At 41.7% G+C, this 17,122-nt stretch overlaps 2 protein-coding genes across 2 annotated transcripts; both read left to right on the top strand.

The window, feature by feature from the left end:
* The first annotated feature begins 8,546 nt into the window (after window positions 1–8,546).
* On the top strand, window positions 8,547–9,800 carry LOC307026551 (uncharacterized protein). The gene is made up of 5 exons (XM_079662035.1): window positions 8,547–8,604; window positions 8,696–8,758; window positions 8,833–8,891; window positions 8,965–9,649; window positions 9,729–9,800. Exons 1-4 carry the CDS (start codon window positions 8,585–8,587, stop codon window positions 9,636–9,638), a joined length of 816 nt encoding a protein of 271 aa, XP_079518161.1. The 5' UTR covers window positions 8,547–8,584; the 3' UTR covers window positions 9,639–9,649; window positions 9,729–9,800.
* A 4,615-nt stretch (window positions 9,801–14,415) lies between these two features.
* On the top strand, window positions 14,416–15,671 carry LOC307026645 (uncharacterized protein). The gene is made up of 5 exons (XM_079662197.1): window positions 14,416–14,474; window positions 14,566–14,628; window positions 14,703–14,761; window positions 14,836–15,520; window positions 15,600–15,671. Coding segments are annotated over exons 2-4 (735 nt in total). The 5' UTR covers window positions 14,416–14,474; window positions 14,566–14,626; the 3' UTR covers window positions 15,510–15,520; window positions 15,600–15,671.
* The last annotated feature ends 1,451 nt before the right edge of the window (window positions 15,672–17,122 follow it).

Raw genomic sequence — 17,122 nt, 5'->3', positions numbered from 1 at the left:
ATTAGTAATGTTTAACCACTCAGATGTGAGCCCATCAAATTGAACACATTGGGACCTTTCAAAGAGGTAGTTCACAAACCACCCCACTGCATGGCTGGATATACCAATACTGGCCAGCCTCTGCTTCAAGATATGATCGACGGCATCGAACACTTTGGAAATATCAATAAACAGAGCTGCACAACTCTGCTTATTGTCTAAAATACCAGCAATATCATTCACCACTTTCATTGTCGCAATGATGGTGCTATGTGGCTTTCTGAGACCTGGCTGATGTTTACATAGGATGTCATTTATACATAAAAACTCCTTTACCTGTTCACTTACTAGGCGTTCAAGAACCTTAGCCAGAACTGACAATTTAGAGAAGGGCCTATAATTATTTAATAAAGTGGCCTCCCCTCTTTTTAGTCAAGGCAGGACATAAGCTGACTTCCATACTTTTGGAATTGTGCTGAGGGAGAGGTTAAAAAGAGTAGTGAGAGGTGGTGCAATAAAATCTGCAGCTATCTTTAAAAAGAAAGGTTGTCCGGGCCAGCCGGTTTCTTAGGATCTAACTTAGTTAAGGCTTCATGAACAGCATAAATAGTAAAAGGAGAAAAACTGAAAGGGTTTTCCAAACCACATTGTTCAGAGTCACAGACTGGTGTTCACAGAAGCAGAGTTAGTAACAGAATCAAACAGAGAGCCACAGGACACAAAATGTTAATTAAAACAATTTAACATAGTGGCCCTGTTTGTTGTGGTAACTGACAGATAATACTTAGACTCAGCACTTTTGGTTTGCGATGTGAAGCTATTTCTTAGCTGCCTAAAACGAAGCCATTCTACTTCTGAGCCTGATTGCCTAGCCTTTGCCCAGGCCTTGTTTATCTCATGTACAGTAGGAGACTAGACAATTAAGCAGAGAACCAAGGATTGTCTCGTAAGAACAACACCAAAGTAGGCTACTTTCCCAAGGATATGGTCTCTGACTTTCCTGTGAAGATCCTGCATATTGGGGCTGAACATCCGACAGTAAAAAATGTGGTACTGCACATTGGGACAAATTATGTTGTGAAACAACAGTCAGAAGTGCTGAAAGAAGACTTTAAATGTTTGTTGGAAACTTTCAGCTCTCTAAATGCAGAGGTGTTCATCAGTGGCCCTCTACCGCCAGTCAGAAGAGGAGGAGTGGAGAGATTCAGCAAATTGTTTGCACTGAACACCTGGCTTTCAGCTGCCTGTACTGACCATTCTGTCCATTTTATTGACAACTTTAACTTTTTCTGGGGCCGCAGACATCTTTTTAAGGCAAATGGAGTTTGCCTGAACAAGTCAGGAGTGAAATTGTTTATCTCGAACATATTCGACTGCCTGCGTCATCAATCTGTTTCCTCTGCCAAGGAAAAGCAACAAGAGGAATCAAAACAAGAGAAAGACACAACACATCGCTCAGAAAACCTTGAAAATCTATCACTGCACCCGCCTGAGGAATGTCTTGATTACGGGAGACAAATAGAGGGGCCTCCCCCGCCCTTCACCCCCCCTATCACCTCTGAGGATACTGTTCCTTCACACCATAGCTCTCTCTACTCTCCGTTCACCCTTTCACCCCTGCCCACCCTCCATGACCAAACTAAGGCGATACGCAGGGTTGGCAGCATGTCCTTTAACCCCGCTCCTCAACGACGCCCATCAAAATCACCGAAGCAAAGACGCTTCATTACCGTGCCTACGTCAAACCCCCCCCCCCCCCCCCCCGGCAGCATGTCCTTTACCCCCGCCCTTCAACGACGCCCACCAAAATCACAGAAGCAGAGACGCACACCATCTCCCCCGTCTTCATCACCGTGCCTACGTCAACCACCTCCCCCACCTTCAAGAAAGCATCTGCGGTCTCTGAAGCCTGATAAGGATGTGTGTGTACAAAACGCAAAAACTCTAACTGATATGTGTTGGGTCCAGCACTGGCGAAGTTTGAACTTTAAGGTTGGGGGTGCCAAAAAATAACTACAAATGTAATGTATAGCTATAGGCTGCAACACAAGGATTCCTACATGAAAATTGATCAGGATAGCCTACAGGCTACTGCAGGTGTGTTTTCATAACTAATATGCCCAATAAATGAAATTACTATGGCAGCGGAACTCGCCGCAAAATAAAACGGCTGCTGCGGCACATACTGCTGCTATAATTAGGCTATAACACAGAGGTCTGTAGGATCAATGTTCCCCAATGCTCACACACTTTTTAATGAACTGTATAGGCATACTAACTAATAACTGTAGGATATAAGCACAGCAGTTTTATCACATTTTGACCTAATTTCAGCGATGAAAACAAAGCCAACCAACAAAGTAATGACTTTTGTTCACCGTCATCTAGTGATTATGATCTCCATGCATTCAGCGTCTCTGCCCTGCAACTGTCAGCAGCGGCCGCTAGCAGGACCGAAGCATGTGAGCACAACGCAAACGGGAGGATTTGGAGCATTTTGGTTTGAGCGTGGAGCGGTGTCTGCTGCTTACTGCAGCTGGCTATCCCCGGATGCAGATGCTGCGCAATTACGCATTTAAGCTCAACAAAACGAAATAATTTGAATGAATGGCTTACCTAGTGCAGCATCAGGCGGCTCTTTTTCCGGCTGGCATAGATGTCCACTATCTTCTCAACTGACAGTTTTGCAGTCAAATCTCCCTCAATGTGCAGCAGGGCCAGATCAGAAAATCTCTCCTGGATCATTGTAGTTCTCAGCCAGTTTCTGATCCTCCTCATTGCTGAGAAACTTCTCTCTGATGTCGCTGATCCAATGGGCAGTGTCAGTGCAAGCTGGAGTAATGGGAAGAAGTTTGGATAGCTCTCCTTGCTCACTTCGTTTTGCAGGTCCTTCAGGTTAATGGGAGATTGGACAGCACATTTTATCAGGTCCATTTCTGCTGTCACCAGCTGTGGATGGACGATCTTGAGGCTTGCATATTTTCTCAGAAGTAGTTCAATGCCTTTCTTCTCACACTTTATCACAGCATCACATGCCGCTGCAAGCTCCATGGCTTCACCTGAAAACCGTCTGTCCAACTCGGCCATCATATTGTCCAGCACAGGGAGATATAAATGACAGTAGATGGCGTGAGCCTCAAATTGTCCGTCTATTTCCTCATTCCTTTCATCTCGTTGGCGCTGCCCAAGTGTGGCCCCCACTACATACTGGTAAAGCGACAAAGGGGGTCTTGAACTTCTTTTTCGCTTTGCCATGGAGGGGGGGTCACTTTCTGCAGTGGCAACTGGCATGCCGGCGTCCTCGCCAAACTGCTTGATCTGGCTCCATATGTCTTGCCAACCTTCCTCCTCTCCTCTGCGTTCCCTCAAGTGTGCTCTCAGACTGTTGATCGTGGAGGCAGCATCTGCAAGTGTTGTGGATTTGGACTGAAGTTTCTTGTGAACAACGTGCACAACCCGCAGTAGGTCCTCAAGGATAATGAGGCAGGCGATGAAGCCAGGTGTGGTCATGTGATTATACAACCCACTTGCTTCCACTGACCATTTCTCTCCTTCATCCACCATCTCCTTCAGACAGCGTGTGATAGGCACATAATGTGATTTAACCGCAAAGACGCATCGCCATTTGCTCGCCCAACGCGTGTCACTGGGTTGCCCAATTTCCTTTGCCTTCATCTCGAGTGTTTTCTGCATCGCCAGAAACCTGTGGTGGTTGCTTGGTTCTGAAAACACGGAGTACAGCTTATCAATAACATTTAACGTCATTTTGATGTCTCTGTTGACTGTGCATGATTCCACCAGGACCAGATTAAGTTTATGGGCCATGCAGTGTACGTAGATGGCAAAGGGGTAATCTTCCTTGATACGCTGCTGCACTCCAGTTAAATGCCCAGACATAACTGAGGCCCCATCATACGACTGTGCGACTATTGGGACGTCCTGCAGTCCACATGACTCCAACCCCTTCTTGATACCCTCAACAATCCCAGCAGCATCTCGGGAGGCAGAGCACAGTGAATGAAGCAAATTAATCGCTCCTTAACCTGTAGCTTTTCTGCATATCTGATACACACAGACAGTTGTTCAGACTTTGATGATTTGGCCTCATCCGCGATAACCGTGAAAAAACAGTCTCACGCACTGCATTTGCTATTTCCTCTCTGACTAGCTCTGCACACAAAGAGATGACCTCGTTTTGAAAATCTGGACTTGTACAATTAAAGTACTTCTCATCCTGCATTTTGCGGAAACTTGGGTCATACTTGCCGAGGAAGTCGCACAGACTCAAAAAGTTTCCCTTTGTTTCATCATCATCATCCGGCTTGCTTTTATCTGTTTCTGTATCGACTGTATTTGTGTGCTTTTTTTCATTTTTATTTTCTTGTATTTCCTTTTTTCTCCATTGTATTTCCCGATGTCCACGGAAAGGGAGGCCCAGTTGAGACAGCAGCTTAACGACATCCACGACCTTTGTCAAATACTCCCTGTTTTTATCCACTGTGTTCTGGTGACTGGTTGACAAGTGGACTCTGACAGATCCATGCTTTTCAGTTTCCTTGTAGCCCTCCCACAGTCTCATGCAGGCCTTGTGTTTTTCACAAGAGCTATGCTTTATCAGCCTCTCAGTTAGCTTACTCCAATATCGCCCGCCTTGTTTAGCTAGTGTGTCTTCCTCCTCTCCAATCTCCTTGGAAAAGTGGCGGCAACCAAAACAAAACACTGCGTCCCTTGAAACCAAGTACTCCAGCCACGGATGCTTGTTATAAAAGAATGCAGAAAAGCAACGATTTCTATCTCCAATTTTGTGTCTTGGGAAAATGGGAAGCACTGGCTGTTTGGGGCCCACACTTTTATCTCCTAGGTCACTGGGAAGTTGACCGCCATCAGAGGCTGTCTCACAGGGATTGCAAGCGGCGGGAGCTGCGGTGCCGACCGGCGCCAAGATGTGGCGGCTGGTCGACGGGCGAGGCGGGACTGGCGGGTCCGGAGCAGGTGCAGCTTGGGTGGGTTGTTTTGGTTGCGAAGAACCTGCGTATATCAATTTTTTTAGTCTTCTCCTGTCAGGTTTTGGCGGCTGGCAGACTCGACTTGTCTGAATTTGAGTGCTCAAAGTGCGCATGTGCGTGCAGCGTGTGAGGGCGCAGCAGCTGCACAGATCGTCTGTGTAGACTCATTTTTGAGTAATGTTCTGTCTCTTACAGCAGTACACACTGAGACAATATGTTTGTGGATTTAAATGTATTATGTTTATTGAGTTTGCATTTATTGATATAGCGTTCCAGAGTTATATTTATCTAGGCCACCTACTATCTGTACATCATAACTAAAAAAAAAAAAAAAAAGACTCCGGCCACCAGGGGGTGCCGGGCACCCCGGGAACCCCCCCAAACTTCGCCTATGGGCTCAAGGGCGTATGGCACTCTCACCTCTTTCCAGGAGCTGTTTTCCGGGGCCCTGCCTGCCAGTAGCTTTGCCGATATCTGTGTTGATAGGTAATATATTAAGAGCGGTGAATCAGCTTGGAAACAGGAAGTGGTCAAATGTTTGTGTGAGTTTATCAAATTTAGCAGTGATTCCATGTCAGCTACAGCTTGTTACAAAAATCTTACTGATTGTGTATTCAACAAACTTAAACTAGCTTTATTAAATGTCAGGTCTTTGGCAGGAAAAACATTTTTAATCAATGAAATGATTTAACGATGATTTAATAAAAAAATTAAAAATGTTATAGATGCCATTTCTCCAACTAAGGTAAAGGAAGTGACTGGCAAGAAAATATCTCCATGGCGAAAGGCCATGACCGTGAAAACAGAAAAAAGAGAGTGTCGAAAAGCTGAACGTAGGTGGCGAAAAACAAATCTCCAGGTTCATTTTGAAATCTATAAAGAGAGACTTGGACTTGGCCTTTATAATTTGGAATTGAAAAGCGCACGACAGTCTTTCTTCTCTGACATCATTTCCAAAAACAAAAACAACGCACGTGCCTTGTTTGCTACCGTCGACAGACTAACAAACCCCTCAGTGTCAGTAGCCTCTGAATTTCTATCCACCAGGGACTGCAATGATTTTGCCTCCTTCTTCACTGACACAATTCAGAAAATCAGACAAGCAGTCAGTGCCTCTACATCAGGTACATTAAATGTGTTGTCCCTGTGTCCACCTAATATCAATTCAAACACCATGACACAATTCCATCAGATTAATGATAAAAACCTAGAGGACATTATTCAACTTCTGAAATCCTCCTCCTGCTGCCTTGATATTATTCCAACAGGATTTTTCAAAGATGTTTTTCATTGCCTGGCCTCAGATCTACTTCACATAGTAAACAAGTCTCTTTACTCAGGTGTTTTTCCCACAGGCCCTGAAAACTGCAGTCATTAAACCGCTCTTAAAAAAGAATAATCTAGATGCTTCAGTAATGAACAATTACAGGCCCATATCAAACCTGCCATTTCTAGGTAAAATCATTGAAAAAGTTGTTTTTCAACAGTTGAGTAATTTCTTGCATTTAAATAACTGTTTCGATGTGTTCCAGTCAGGCTTTCGTCCAAACCACAGCACTGAGACTGCTCTTGTAAAGGTCTTCAATGGCATCCACTTAAACACAGACAGTGGCAGAACTTCAGTGTTAGAATTATTAGATCTCAGTGCTGGGTTTGACACTGTTGACCACAACATATTACAAGACCGACTAGAAAACCGGGTGGGACTTTCGGAAACAGTTCTAAATTGGTTTGAATCCTACTTAAAGGACAGAAAAGACTTTGTTTCTATGGGTAAATACACATCTGAGTTGACGAATATGACATGTGGGGTACCTCAAGGATCCATCTTGGGGGCCTCTTCTCTTTAACATATACATGCTACCACTGGCTCAGATAATGAAAAACAACAAAATAAGTTACCATAGCTATATGCGGATGACACACACATTTCCGTAACAATTTCACCAGGAGACTATGCTCCAATTTAAACACTGAGTAAGTGCATTGAACAAATCAATGACTGGATGTTTCAGAACTTTCTCCAATTAAACAAAGATAAAACTGAGGTAATGGTTTTTGGAGCCAAGGCACAACGTATAAAAGTTAGCGCTGAGCTTCAGTCTGCAATGTTCAAAACAACAGATAAAGCCAGAAATCTAGGTGTAGTCATGGACTCTGACCTGAGTTTCAACAGTCACATTAAAACAATTACTAAATCAGCCTACTATCACCAAAAGAATATTTCTAGGATTAAAAGACTAATGTCACAGCAGGATTTGGAAAAACTTGTCCATGCTTTTATCTTCAGTAGTTTTACTTTACTGAAGCTAATTCAGACCGCCGCTGCTCGAGTTCTCACTAACACTAAGAGAGTGGATCATATCACTCCTGTTCTGAAGTCTTTACACTGGCTTCCTGTGTGTCAAAGAATTGATTTTAAAAATATTGCTGCTGGTTTATAAAGCTTTGAATGGTTTAGGCCCAAAATACATTTCTGACCTGCTGCTAAATTATGAACCATACAGATCTCTCAGGTTTTCTGGGACTGGTCAGCTTTCTGTCCCCAGAGTCAGAACTAAACATGGTAAAGCAGCGTTCAGTTATTATGCTCCAAATATCTGGAACAAGCTCCCAGAAACCTGCAGGTCCGCTGCAACTCTGACTACTTTTAAATCCAGGCTGAAGACTTTTCTTTTTGCCGCTACTTTTAATTGAACTATTCATATCTTAAACTGCACTGTAACTTTTATCCATGTATTTTTTCTTTTAATGTTTATTTTATTATCTTTGCTTTTTAATGACTGATTTGAAATGCCGTTTTCTTAATGTCTTTCATTTTTTGTAAAGCACTTTGAATTGCCTTGTGTTGAAAGGTGCTATATAAATAAACTTGCCTTGCCTTGAATGCTGAGGGGGGTCTGTAACAGCCCACCACCATGACCTGTTGACCCTTTGCCACTTCAATATTCAAGGCGCCCGGGGAGCAATGGGAGTGGGGGGGAAGGGGTAAGTCCGGTGCCTTGGGCACCACGGCAGGGCAGGAGGTGAACTGGGACCTCTCCAAGTATCAGTCCACACTCCATATTTAGGTCTATTCGGGGACTTGAACCGGCAACCCTGCGGCTCACAGTCCAAGCGCCTACTGACTGAGCCACTGTCGGACAAATCTCCTGTACCAAGGCTTTCCATCAAAAGCCACAAAAAATAAATGAATGAATGCTGCTTCAAACAAACAGCATCTAATATGTAATTTAATTTAATTGAGTCTAGTCTGTCTTTCCGGATGCATTATATACAAATTAAAACAAAGACAATTCAACAACTAATACATTTTTTGAACACTTAGTATTTTTATACTTTAGCCGTACTTACTGTACAAACATATAATATACAAATGTAGGTTGCTCCCGACACATTTGTGTCTTTTCAATGTTTTATTCATGATTCATACAATGTATTGTCAATGAAAGGTTGCTGGACCTTTTCACATTGAACACACCTCAGGTGTCCTTGTTGACAGGTGTTCCCACTTAAACTTTAATTAACACAGCCTTGAGGATCCTTTAAAAGAAGCTTCTTTGGATTCTGAAGACATTGTGGAAAGCTGCTTGTTGGAGATGCTTGTTGCAGTTAGCAGGTATTAACGGTGGTTTGGGTGTTTCATTTTTTTATTTGTACTTTTTGCTAAATTGTTAATATAACCACTTTTGTCTATGCTTTACCTACAGTTGCTTGAAGAAATCACACTGCATACATATCCTGAATGTACCTGGATCTCTAACTAAAATCATGTAAGTAGACAACTTACTTGTAGCTTATTGATTGGTAAGATTTAAACCTAATCTAAAATGAAATCTCTCTGCAGGATGTTGTGGATTTCCTTCATGCTTATTGGCTACATAACCTGTCGTCCTATACAACAAGGTGAGACGATATTGCCTTAAGATTTTTACAATACAATAGAGTAAAGTGCTAACATGTTTTTCCTTTGAAACAGAAACTGCTGCTCCACGCTTCATGCATTGGCCACCCCCTTCTAGCGATCGGTATTGGGGAAGAAGGGCCAGTTCTGACCCGGGCAGCAGCTCCTATCTACCAGGTGTACCCGTACCGAGATCTAACCAAGCTCCTGAACTTCCTGCTCTTCGAGAGGCCAGTTCCAGTGCTGGCCCTGGCAATTACAGGGCTCCAGATTTCTACCGCAGCCCTAACATGGCTGTGGTTAAAGATGACTATGCTATTTTAAGGGATGAACGCTATAACAGCCCTGTGGTTCGTGAACCTGAGGTTGCTTATGCAGCGTCTAGCTATGACACCAGTGCTCCAGAGGACAATGTTGGTAGTTATTATAATTTTAAAGATGCTAGTTGGATGGATGGGCGCTATAACAAACCTCAGGTCATTGAGCCTGAGGTTGCATATGCAGGGAATGGGTATAACAGCAATGCTCAAGTTGTCACCTATGGTAGCTCAGCAAGGGGTGGTTTGAGCTCTGAACCTGCTGGTGAAGAGGAACCTGAGCCAGTCTTCAGCGAGGTGGCTGGTCTGGAGCCAGTCTCCTCTTTTAGCTCGCGTTCGAGATACCAACGCAAAAGGTCACAAGTTGCTCAAACCCGCTACATCCCAGGAGAGCCTGTTCCCTGGCACGCTCCAAGCAAATATGTCTTCTAAAGACCTTGCTGGTAAGACACAATTTGCTAAATGCCCTGTTTCTGTATCCATCATCCAACTGATGATTCACAAATGTTTTTGCTTTTGCAGGTCTTTAGTTCCAGATGACTGACTGCTGCTTTTCTTAATGTCAATATACCAATAAACTGTGCTTTCACAAAGGCTTTTGTAAATCTGTCTTTATTTTGGAATGTTGGCACAGCATATGACTTTGGTGAAATTGCAAAAACTTTTACAAATGCCTTCAACTTAAACTGCAGCAACCAACTGCTCTGTAGAAACTGTGAAAAGGGGATGGCGTTGGTTTGGATTTATTTTTTTTTTATTTTTTTTAAATGCTTGTGTTTACAGAAGTATTATCACGTTTAGCCATGGGACACAAAACAAGTTTTCATTTCCTTTCAAATCTTTATTTAACCAGGTGAATCTCATGAGATCTTCGATCTCTTTTTCAAGAGACCTGCAGCAGTAGGTTACACATGAAGACATAAAAACAAAAAGGACATCATACAACACAGTTACAGGTTTACAATTTACATGCATATCAACATTTGAAGTGGCAACCACTTCAAGTATTTTTTCTTGTGCAGTAAACATATTCAAAGTGGTCCCTGGTGTCTTTTTGGCTCTTAAAAATAGCATTACCCTAGTTTTATCAACATTTAAAAGAAGCTTTATTTCAGAGAGCTGAGTCTGAATAATATTAAAAACGGCCTGCAATTTAACAACAGTCTCCTTAATGGAGGGACCTACACAATACATCCCGGTATCGTCCGCGTAAAAATGTAAAGTTGCTCCATCCACATTTTGACCTAAACTGTTGTAGATAAAGAATAATAGTGGACCTAAAACAGAACCTTGTTGTACACCATTAGTAATGTTTAACCACTCAGATGTGAGCCCATCAAATTGAACACATAGGGACCTTTCAAAGAGGTAGTTCACAAACCACCCCACTGCATGGCTGGATATGCCAATACTGGCCAGCCTCTGCTTCAAGATATGATCGACGGCATCGAACACTTTGGAAATATCAATAAACAGAGCGGCACAACTCTGCTTGTCTAAAATACCAGCAATATCATTCACCACTTTCATTGTCGCAATGATGGTGCTATGTTGCTTTCTGAAACCTGACTGATGTTTACATAGGATGTCATTTATACATAAAAACTCCTTTACCTGTTCACTTACTAGGCGTTCAAGAACCTTAGCCAGAACTGACAATTTAGAGAAGGGCCTATAAGTATTTAATAAAGTGGCCTCCCCTCTTTTTAGGCAAGGCAGGACATAAGCTGACTTCCATACTTTTGGAATTGTGCTGAGGGAGAGGTTAAAAAGAGTAGTGAGAGGTGGTGCAATAAAATCTGCAGCTATCTTTAAAAAGAAAGGTTGTCCGGGCCAGCCGGTTTCTTAGGATCTAACTTAGTTAAGGCTTCATGAACAACATAAATAGTAAAAGGAGAAAAACTGAAAGGGTTTTCCAAACCACATTGTTCAGAGTCACAGACTGTGGTGTTCACAGAAGCAGAGTTAGTAACAGAATCAAACAGAGAGCCACAGGACACAAAATGTTCATTAAAATAATTTAACATAGTGGCCCTGTTTGTTGTGGTAACTGACAGATAATATATAATATCTCTAAGGTTGTGGTGACTGATGTTGCACTCTCTGATCATTCCTGTGTTTTCTTTGAGAGCTCTATTTCTGTTCACAAAAATGTTCAAAAAGAGGTAACTACAAATCGACATTTAACTGAAAATACTAGGGAAATGTTTACTCAGAATTTTTCTTCCACACTTGCCCCTGCTAACATCTCAATAAATGAGCTAGTAGATCATTTTAATACAAAAATTAAAAATGTTATAGATGCCATTGCTCCAACTAAGGTAAAGGAAGTGACTGGCAAGAAAATATCTCCATGGAGAATGGCCATGACCGTGAAAACAGAAAAAAGAGAGTGTCGAAAAGCTGAACGTAGGTGGCGAAAAACAAATCTCCAGGTTCATTTTGAAATCTATAAAGAGAGACTTGGACTTGGCCTTTATAATTTGGAATTGAAAAGCGCACGACAGTCTTTCTTCTCTGACATCATTACCAAAAACAAAAACAACGCACGTGCCTTGTTTGCTACCGTCGACAGACTAACAAACCCCCTAGTGTCAGTAGCCTCTGAATTTCTATCCACCAGGGACTGCAATGATTTTGCCTCCTTCTTCACTGACACAATTCAGAAAATCAGACAAGCAGTCAGTGCCTCTGCATCAGGTACAGCAAATGTGTTGTCCCTGTGTCCACCTAATATCAATTCAAACACCATGACACAATTCCATCAGATTAATGATAAAAACCTAGAGGACATTATTCAACTTCTGAAATCCTCCTCCTGCTGCCTTGATATTATTCCAACAGGATTTTTCAAAGATGTTTTTCATTGCATGGCCTCAGATCTACGTACTTCACATAGTAAACAAGTCTCTTTACTCAGGTGTTTTTCCCACAGGCCCTGAAAACTGCAGTCATTAAACCGCTCTTAAAAAAGAATAATCTAGATGCTTCAGTAATGAACAATTACAGGCCCATATCAAACCTGCCATTTCTAGGTAAAATCATTGAAAAAGTTGTTTTTCAACAGTTGAGTAATTTCTTGCATTTAAATAACTGTTTCGATGTGTTCCAGTCAGGCTTTCGTCCAAACCACAGCACTGAGACTGCTCTTGTAAAGGTCTTCAATGGCATCCACTTAAACACAGACAGTGGCAGAACTTCAGTGTTAGTATTATTAGATCTCAGTGCTGGGTTTGACACTGTTGACCACAACATATTACTAAACCGACGAGAAAACCGGGTGGAACTTTCGGAAACAGTTCTAAATTGGTTTGAATCCTACTTAAAGGACAGAAAAAACTTTGTTTCTATTGGTAAATACACATCTGAGTTGACAAATATGACATGTGGGGTACCTCAAGGCTCCATCTTGGGGCCTCTTCTCTTTAACATATACATGCTACCACTGGCTCAGATAATGAAAAACAACTAAATAAGTTACCATAGCTATGCGGATGACACACACATTTACGTAACAATTTCACCAGGAGACTATGCTCCAATTTAAACACTGAGTAAGTGCATTGAACAAATCAATGACTGGATGTGTCAGAACTTTCTCCAATTAAACAAAGATAAAAATGAGGTAATGGTTTTTGGAGCCAAGGCACAACGTATAAAAGTTAGCGCTGAACTTCAGTCTGCAATGTTCAAAACAACAGATAAAGCCAAAAATCTAGGTGTAGTCATGGACTCTGACCTGAGTTTCAACAGTCACATTAAAACAGTTACTAAATCAGCCTACTATCACCTAAAGAATATTTCTAGGATTAAAAGACTAATGTCACAGCAGGATTTGGAAAAACTTGTCCATGCTTTTATCTTCAGTAGTTTTACTTTACTGAATCTAATTCAGACCGCCGCTGCTCGAGTTCTCACTAACACTAAGAGAGTGGATCATATCACTCCTGTTCGGAAGTCTTTACACTGGCTTCCTGTGTGTCAAAGAATTGATTTAAAAGATATTGCTGCTGGTTTATAAAGCTTTAAATGGTTTAGGCCCAAAATACATTTCTGACCTGCTGCTAAATTATGAACCATACAGATCTCTCAGGTTTTCTGGGACTGGTCAGCTTTCTGTCCCCAGAGTCAGAACTAAACATGGTAAAGCAGCGTTCAGTTATTATGCTCCAAATATCTGGAACAAGCTCCCAGAAACCTGCAGGTCCGCTGCAACTCTGACCACTTTTAAATCCAGGCTGAAGACTTTTCTTTTTGCCGCTACTTTTAATTGAACTATTCATATCTTAAACTGCACTGTAACTTTTATCCATGTATTTTTTCTTTTAATGTTTATTTTATTATCTTTGCTTTTTAATGACTGATTTTAAATGCCGTTTTCTTAATCTCTTTCATTTTTTGTAAAGCACTTTGAATTGCCTTGTGTTGAAAGGTGCAATATAAATAAACTTGCCTTGCCTTGACTGCTGAGGGGGGTCTGTAACAGCCCACCACCATGACCTATTGACCCTTTGCCACTTCAATATTCAAGGCTAAAAACGTGAGTTGCTTACTGATTTGGAAACCAACGTGGTTACACAGCTACGCCACTGGTACAGCGCCCGGGGAGCAATGGGAGTCGGGGGGAAGGGGTAAGTCCGGTGCCTTGCTCAAGGGCACCACGGCAGGGCAGGAGGTGAACTGGGACCTCTCCAAGTATCAGTCCAGACTCCATATTTAGGTCTATTCGGGGACTTGAACCGGCAACCCTGCGGCTCACAGTCCAAGCGCCTACTGACTGAGCCACTGTCGGACAAATCTCCTGTACCAAGGCTTTCCATCAAAAGCCACAAAAAATAAATGAATGAATGCTGCTTCAAACAAACAGCATCTAATATGTAATTTAATTTAATTGAGTCTAGTCTGTCTTTCCGGATGCATTATATACAAATTAAAACAAAGACAATTCAACAACTAATACATTTTTTGAACACTTAGTATTTTTATACTTTAGCCGTACTTACTGTACAAACATATAATATACAAATGTAGGTTGCTCCCGACACATTTGTGTCTTTTCAATGTTTTATTCATGATTCATACAATGTATTGTCAATGAAAGGTTGCTGGACCTTTTCACATTGAACACACCTCAGGTGTCCTTGTTGACAGGTGTTCCCACTTAAACAGTAATTAACACAGCCTGGAGGATCCTTTAAAAGAAGCTTCTTTGGATTCTGAAGACATTGTGGAAAGCTGCTTGTTGGAGACGCTTGTTGCAGTTAGCAGGTATTAACGGTGGTTTGGGTGTTTCATTTTTTTATTTGTACTTTTTGCTAAATTGTTAATATAACCACTTTTGTCTATGCTTTACCTACAGTTGCTTGAAGAAATCAGACAGCATACATATCCTGAATGTACCTGGATCTCTAACTAAAATCATGTAAGTAGACAACTGACTTGTAGCTTATTGATTGGTAAGATTTAAACCTAATCTAAAATGAAATCTCTCTGCAGGATGTTGTGGATTTCCTGCATGCTTATTGGCTACATAACCTGTCGTCCTATACAACAAGGTGAGACGATATTGCCTTAAGATTTTTACAATAAAATAGAGTAAAGTGCTAACATGTTTTTCCTTTTGAAACAGAAAATGCTGCTCCACGCTTCATGCATTGGCCACCCCCTTCTAGCGATCGGTATTGGGGAAGAAGGGCCAGTTCTGACCCGGGCAGCAGCTCCTATCTACCAGGTGTACCCGTACCGAGGTCTAACAAAGCTCCTGAACTTCCTGCTCTTCGAGAGGCCAGTTCCAGTGCTGGTCCTGGCAATTACAGGGCTCCAGATTTCTACCGCAGCCCTAACATGGCTGTGGTTGAAGATGACTATGCTAGTTTAAGGGATGAACGCTATAACAGCCCTGTGGTTCGTGAACCTGAGGTTGCTTATGCAGCGTCTAGATATGACACCAGTGCTCCAGAGGACAATGTTGGTAGCTATTATAATTTTAAAGATGCTAGTTGGGTGGATGGGCGCTATAACAAACCTCAGGTCAGTGAGCCTGAGGTTGCATATCCAGGGAATGGGTATAACGGCAATGCTCAAGTTGTCACCTATGGTAGCTCAGCAAGGGGTGGTTTGAGCTCTGAACCTGCTGGTGAAGAGGAACCTGAGCCAGTCTTCAGCGAGGTGGCTGGTCTGGAGCCAGTCTCTTCCTTTAGCTCGCGTTCGAGATACCAACGCAAAAGGTCACAAGTTGCTCAAACCCGCTACATCCCAGGAGAGCCTGTTCCCTGGCAAGCTCCAAGCAAATATGTCTTCTAAAGACCTTGCTGGTAAGACACAATTTGCTAAATGCCCTGTTTCTGTATCCATCATCCAACTGATGATTCACAAATGTTTTTGCTTTTGCAGGTCTTTAGTTCCAGATGACTGACTGCTGCTTTTCTTAATGTCAATATACCAATAAACTGTGCTTTCACAAAGGCTTTTGTAAATCTGTCTTTATTTTGGGCATGTTGGCACAGCATATGACTTTGGTGAAATTGCAAAAACTTTTACAAATGCCTTCAACTTAAACTGCAGCAATCAACTGCTCTGTAGAAACTGTGAAAAGGGGATGGTGTTGGTTTGGATTTAGTTCTTTTTTTTTTTTAAATGCTTGTGTTTACAGAAGTATTATCACGTTTAGCCATGGGACACAAAACACGTTTTCATTTCCTTTCAAATCTTTATTTAACCAGGTGAATCTCATTAGATCATCGATCTCTTTTTCAAGAGACCTGCAGCAGTAGGTTACACATGAAGACATAAAAACAAAAAGGACATCATACAGCACAGTTACAGGTTTACAATTTACATACATATCAACATTTGAAGTGGCAACCACTTCAAGTATTTTTTCTTGTGCAGTAAACATATCCAAAGTGGTCCCTGGTGTCTTTTTGGCTCTTAAAAATAGCATAACCCTAGTTTTATCAACATTTAAAAGAAGCTTTATTTTAGAGAGCTGAGTCTAAATAATAAAAACGGCCTGCAATTTAACAACAGCCTCCTTAATGGAGGGACCTACACAATGCATCCCGATATCGTCCGTGTAAAAATGTAAAGTTGCTCCATCCACATTTTGACCTAAACTGTTGTAGATAAAGAATAATAGTGGACCTAAAACAGAACCTTGTGGTACACCATTAGTAATGTTTAACCACTCAGATGTGAGCCCATCAAATTGAACACATTGGGACCTTTCAAAGAGGTAGTTCACAAACCACCCCACTGCATGGCTGGATATGCAAATACTGGCCAGCCTCTGCTTCAAGATATGATCGACGGCATCGAACGCTTTGGAAATATCAAACAGAGCTGCATAACTCTGCTTATTGTCTAAAATACCAGCAATATCATTCATCACTTTCATTGTCGCAATGATGGTGCTATGTTGCTTTCTGAAACCTGACTGATGTTTACATAGGATGTCATTTATACATAAAAACTCCTTTACCTTTTCACTCACTAGGCGTTCAAGAACCTTAGTCAGAACTGACAATTTAGAGAAGGGCCTATAATTATTTAATAAAGTGGCCTCCCCTCTTTTTATTCAAGGCAGGACATAAGCTGACTTCCATACTTTTGGAATTGTGCTGAGGGAGAGGTTAAAAAGAGTAGTGAGAGGTGGTGCAATAAAATCTACAGCTATCTTTAAAAAGAAAGGTTTTCCGGGCCAGCCGGTTTCTTAGGATCTAACTTAGTTAAGGCTTCATGAACAACATAAATAGTAAAAGGAGAAAAACTGAAAGGGTTTTCCAAACCACATTGTTCAGAGTCACAGACTGTGGTGTTCACAGAAGCAGAGTTAGTAACAGAATCAAACAGAGAGCCACAGGACACAAAATGTTCATTAAAACAATTTAACATAGTGGCCCTGTTTGTTGTGGTAA

This window comes from Notothenia rossii, assembly GCF_949606895.1.
Source record: "Notothenia rossii genome assembly, chromosome: 12".
Classification (NCBI taxonomy): Eukaryota; Metazoa; Chordata; class Actinopteri; order Perciformes; family Nototheniidae; genus Notothenia; species Notothenia rossii.
The sequence above is the reverse complement of the archived record's forward strand: the minus strand, read 5'-3'. Positions and strand labels throughout refer to the sequence as shown.

Excerpts from the sequence above, each read along its gene's own strand:
- LOC307026645 (XM_079662197.1), top strand. Across the intron at positions 14,762-14,835 it reads CTGTCGTCCTATACAACAAG|AAAATGCTGCTCCACGCTTC; the intron begins GTGAGACGATAT and ends CTTTTGAAACAG.
- LOC307026551 (XM_079662035.1), top strand. The coding sequence starts at position 8,585 with ATGCTTGTTGCAGTTAGCAG. Across the intron at positions 8,605-8,695 it reads ATGCTTGTTGCAGTTAGCAG|TTGCTTGAAGAAATCACACT; the intron begins GTATTAACGGTG and ends CTTTACCTACAG. Across the intron at positions 8,759-8,832 it reads GGATCTCTAACTAAAATCAT|GATGTTGTGGATTTCCTTCA; the intron begins GTAAGTAGACAA and ends ATCTCTCTGCAG.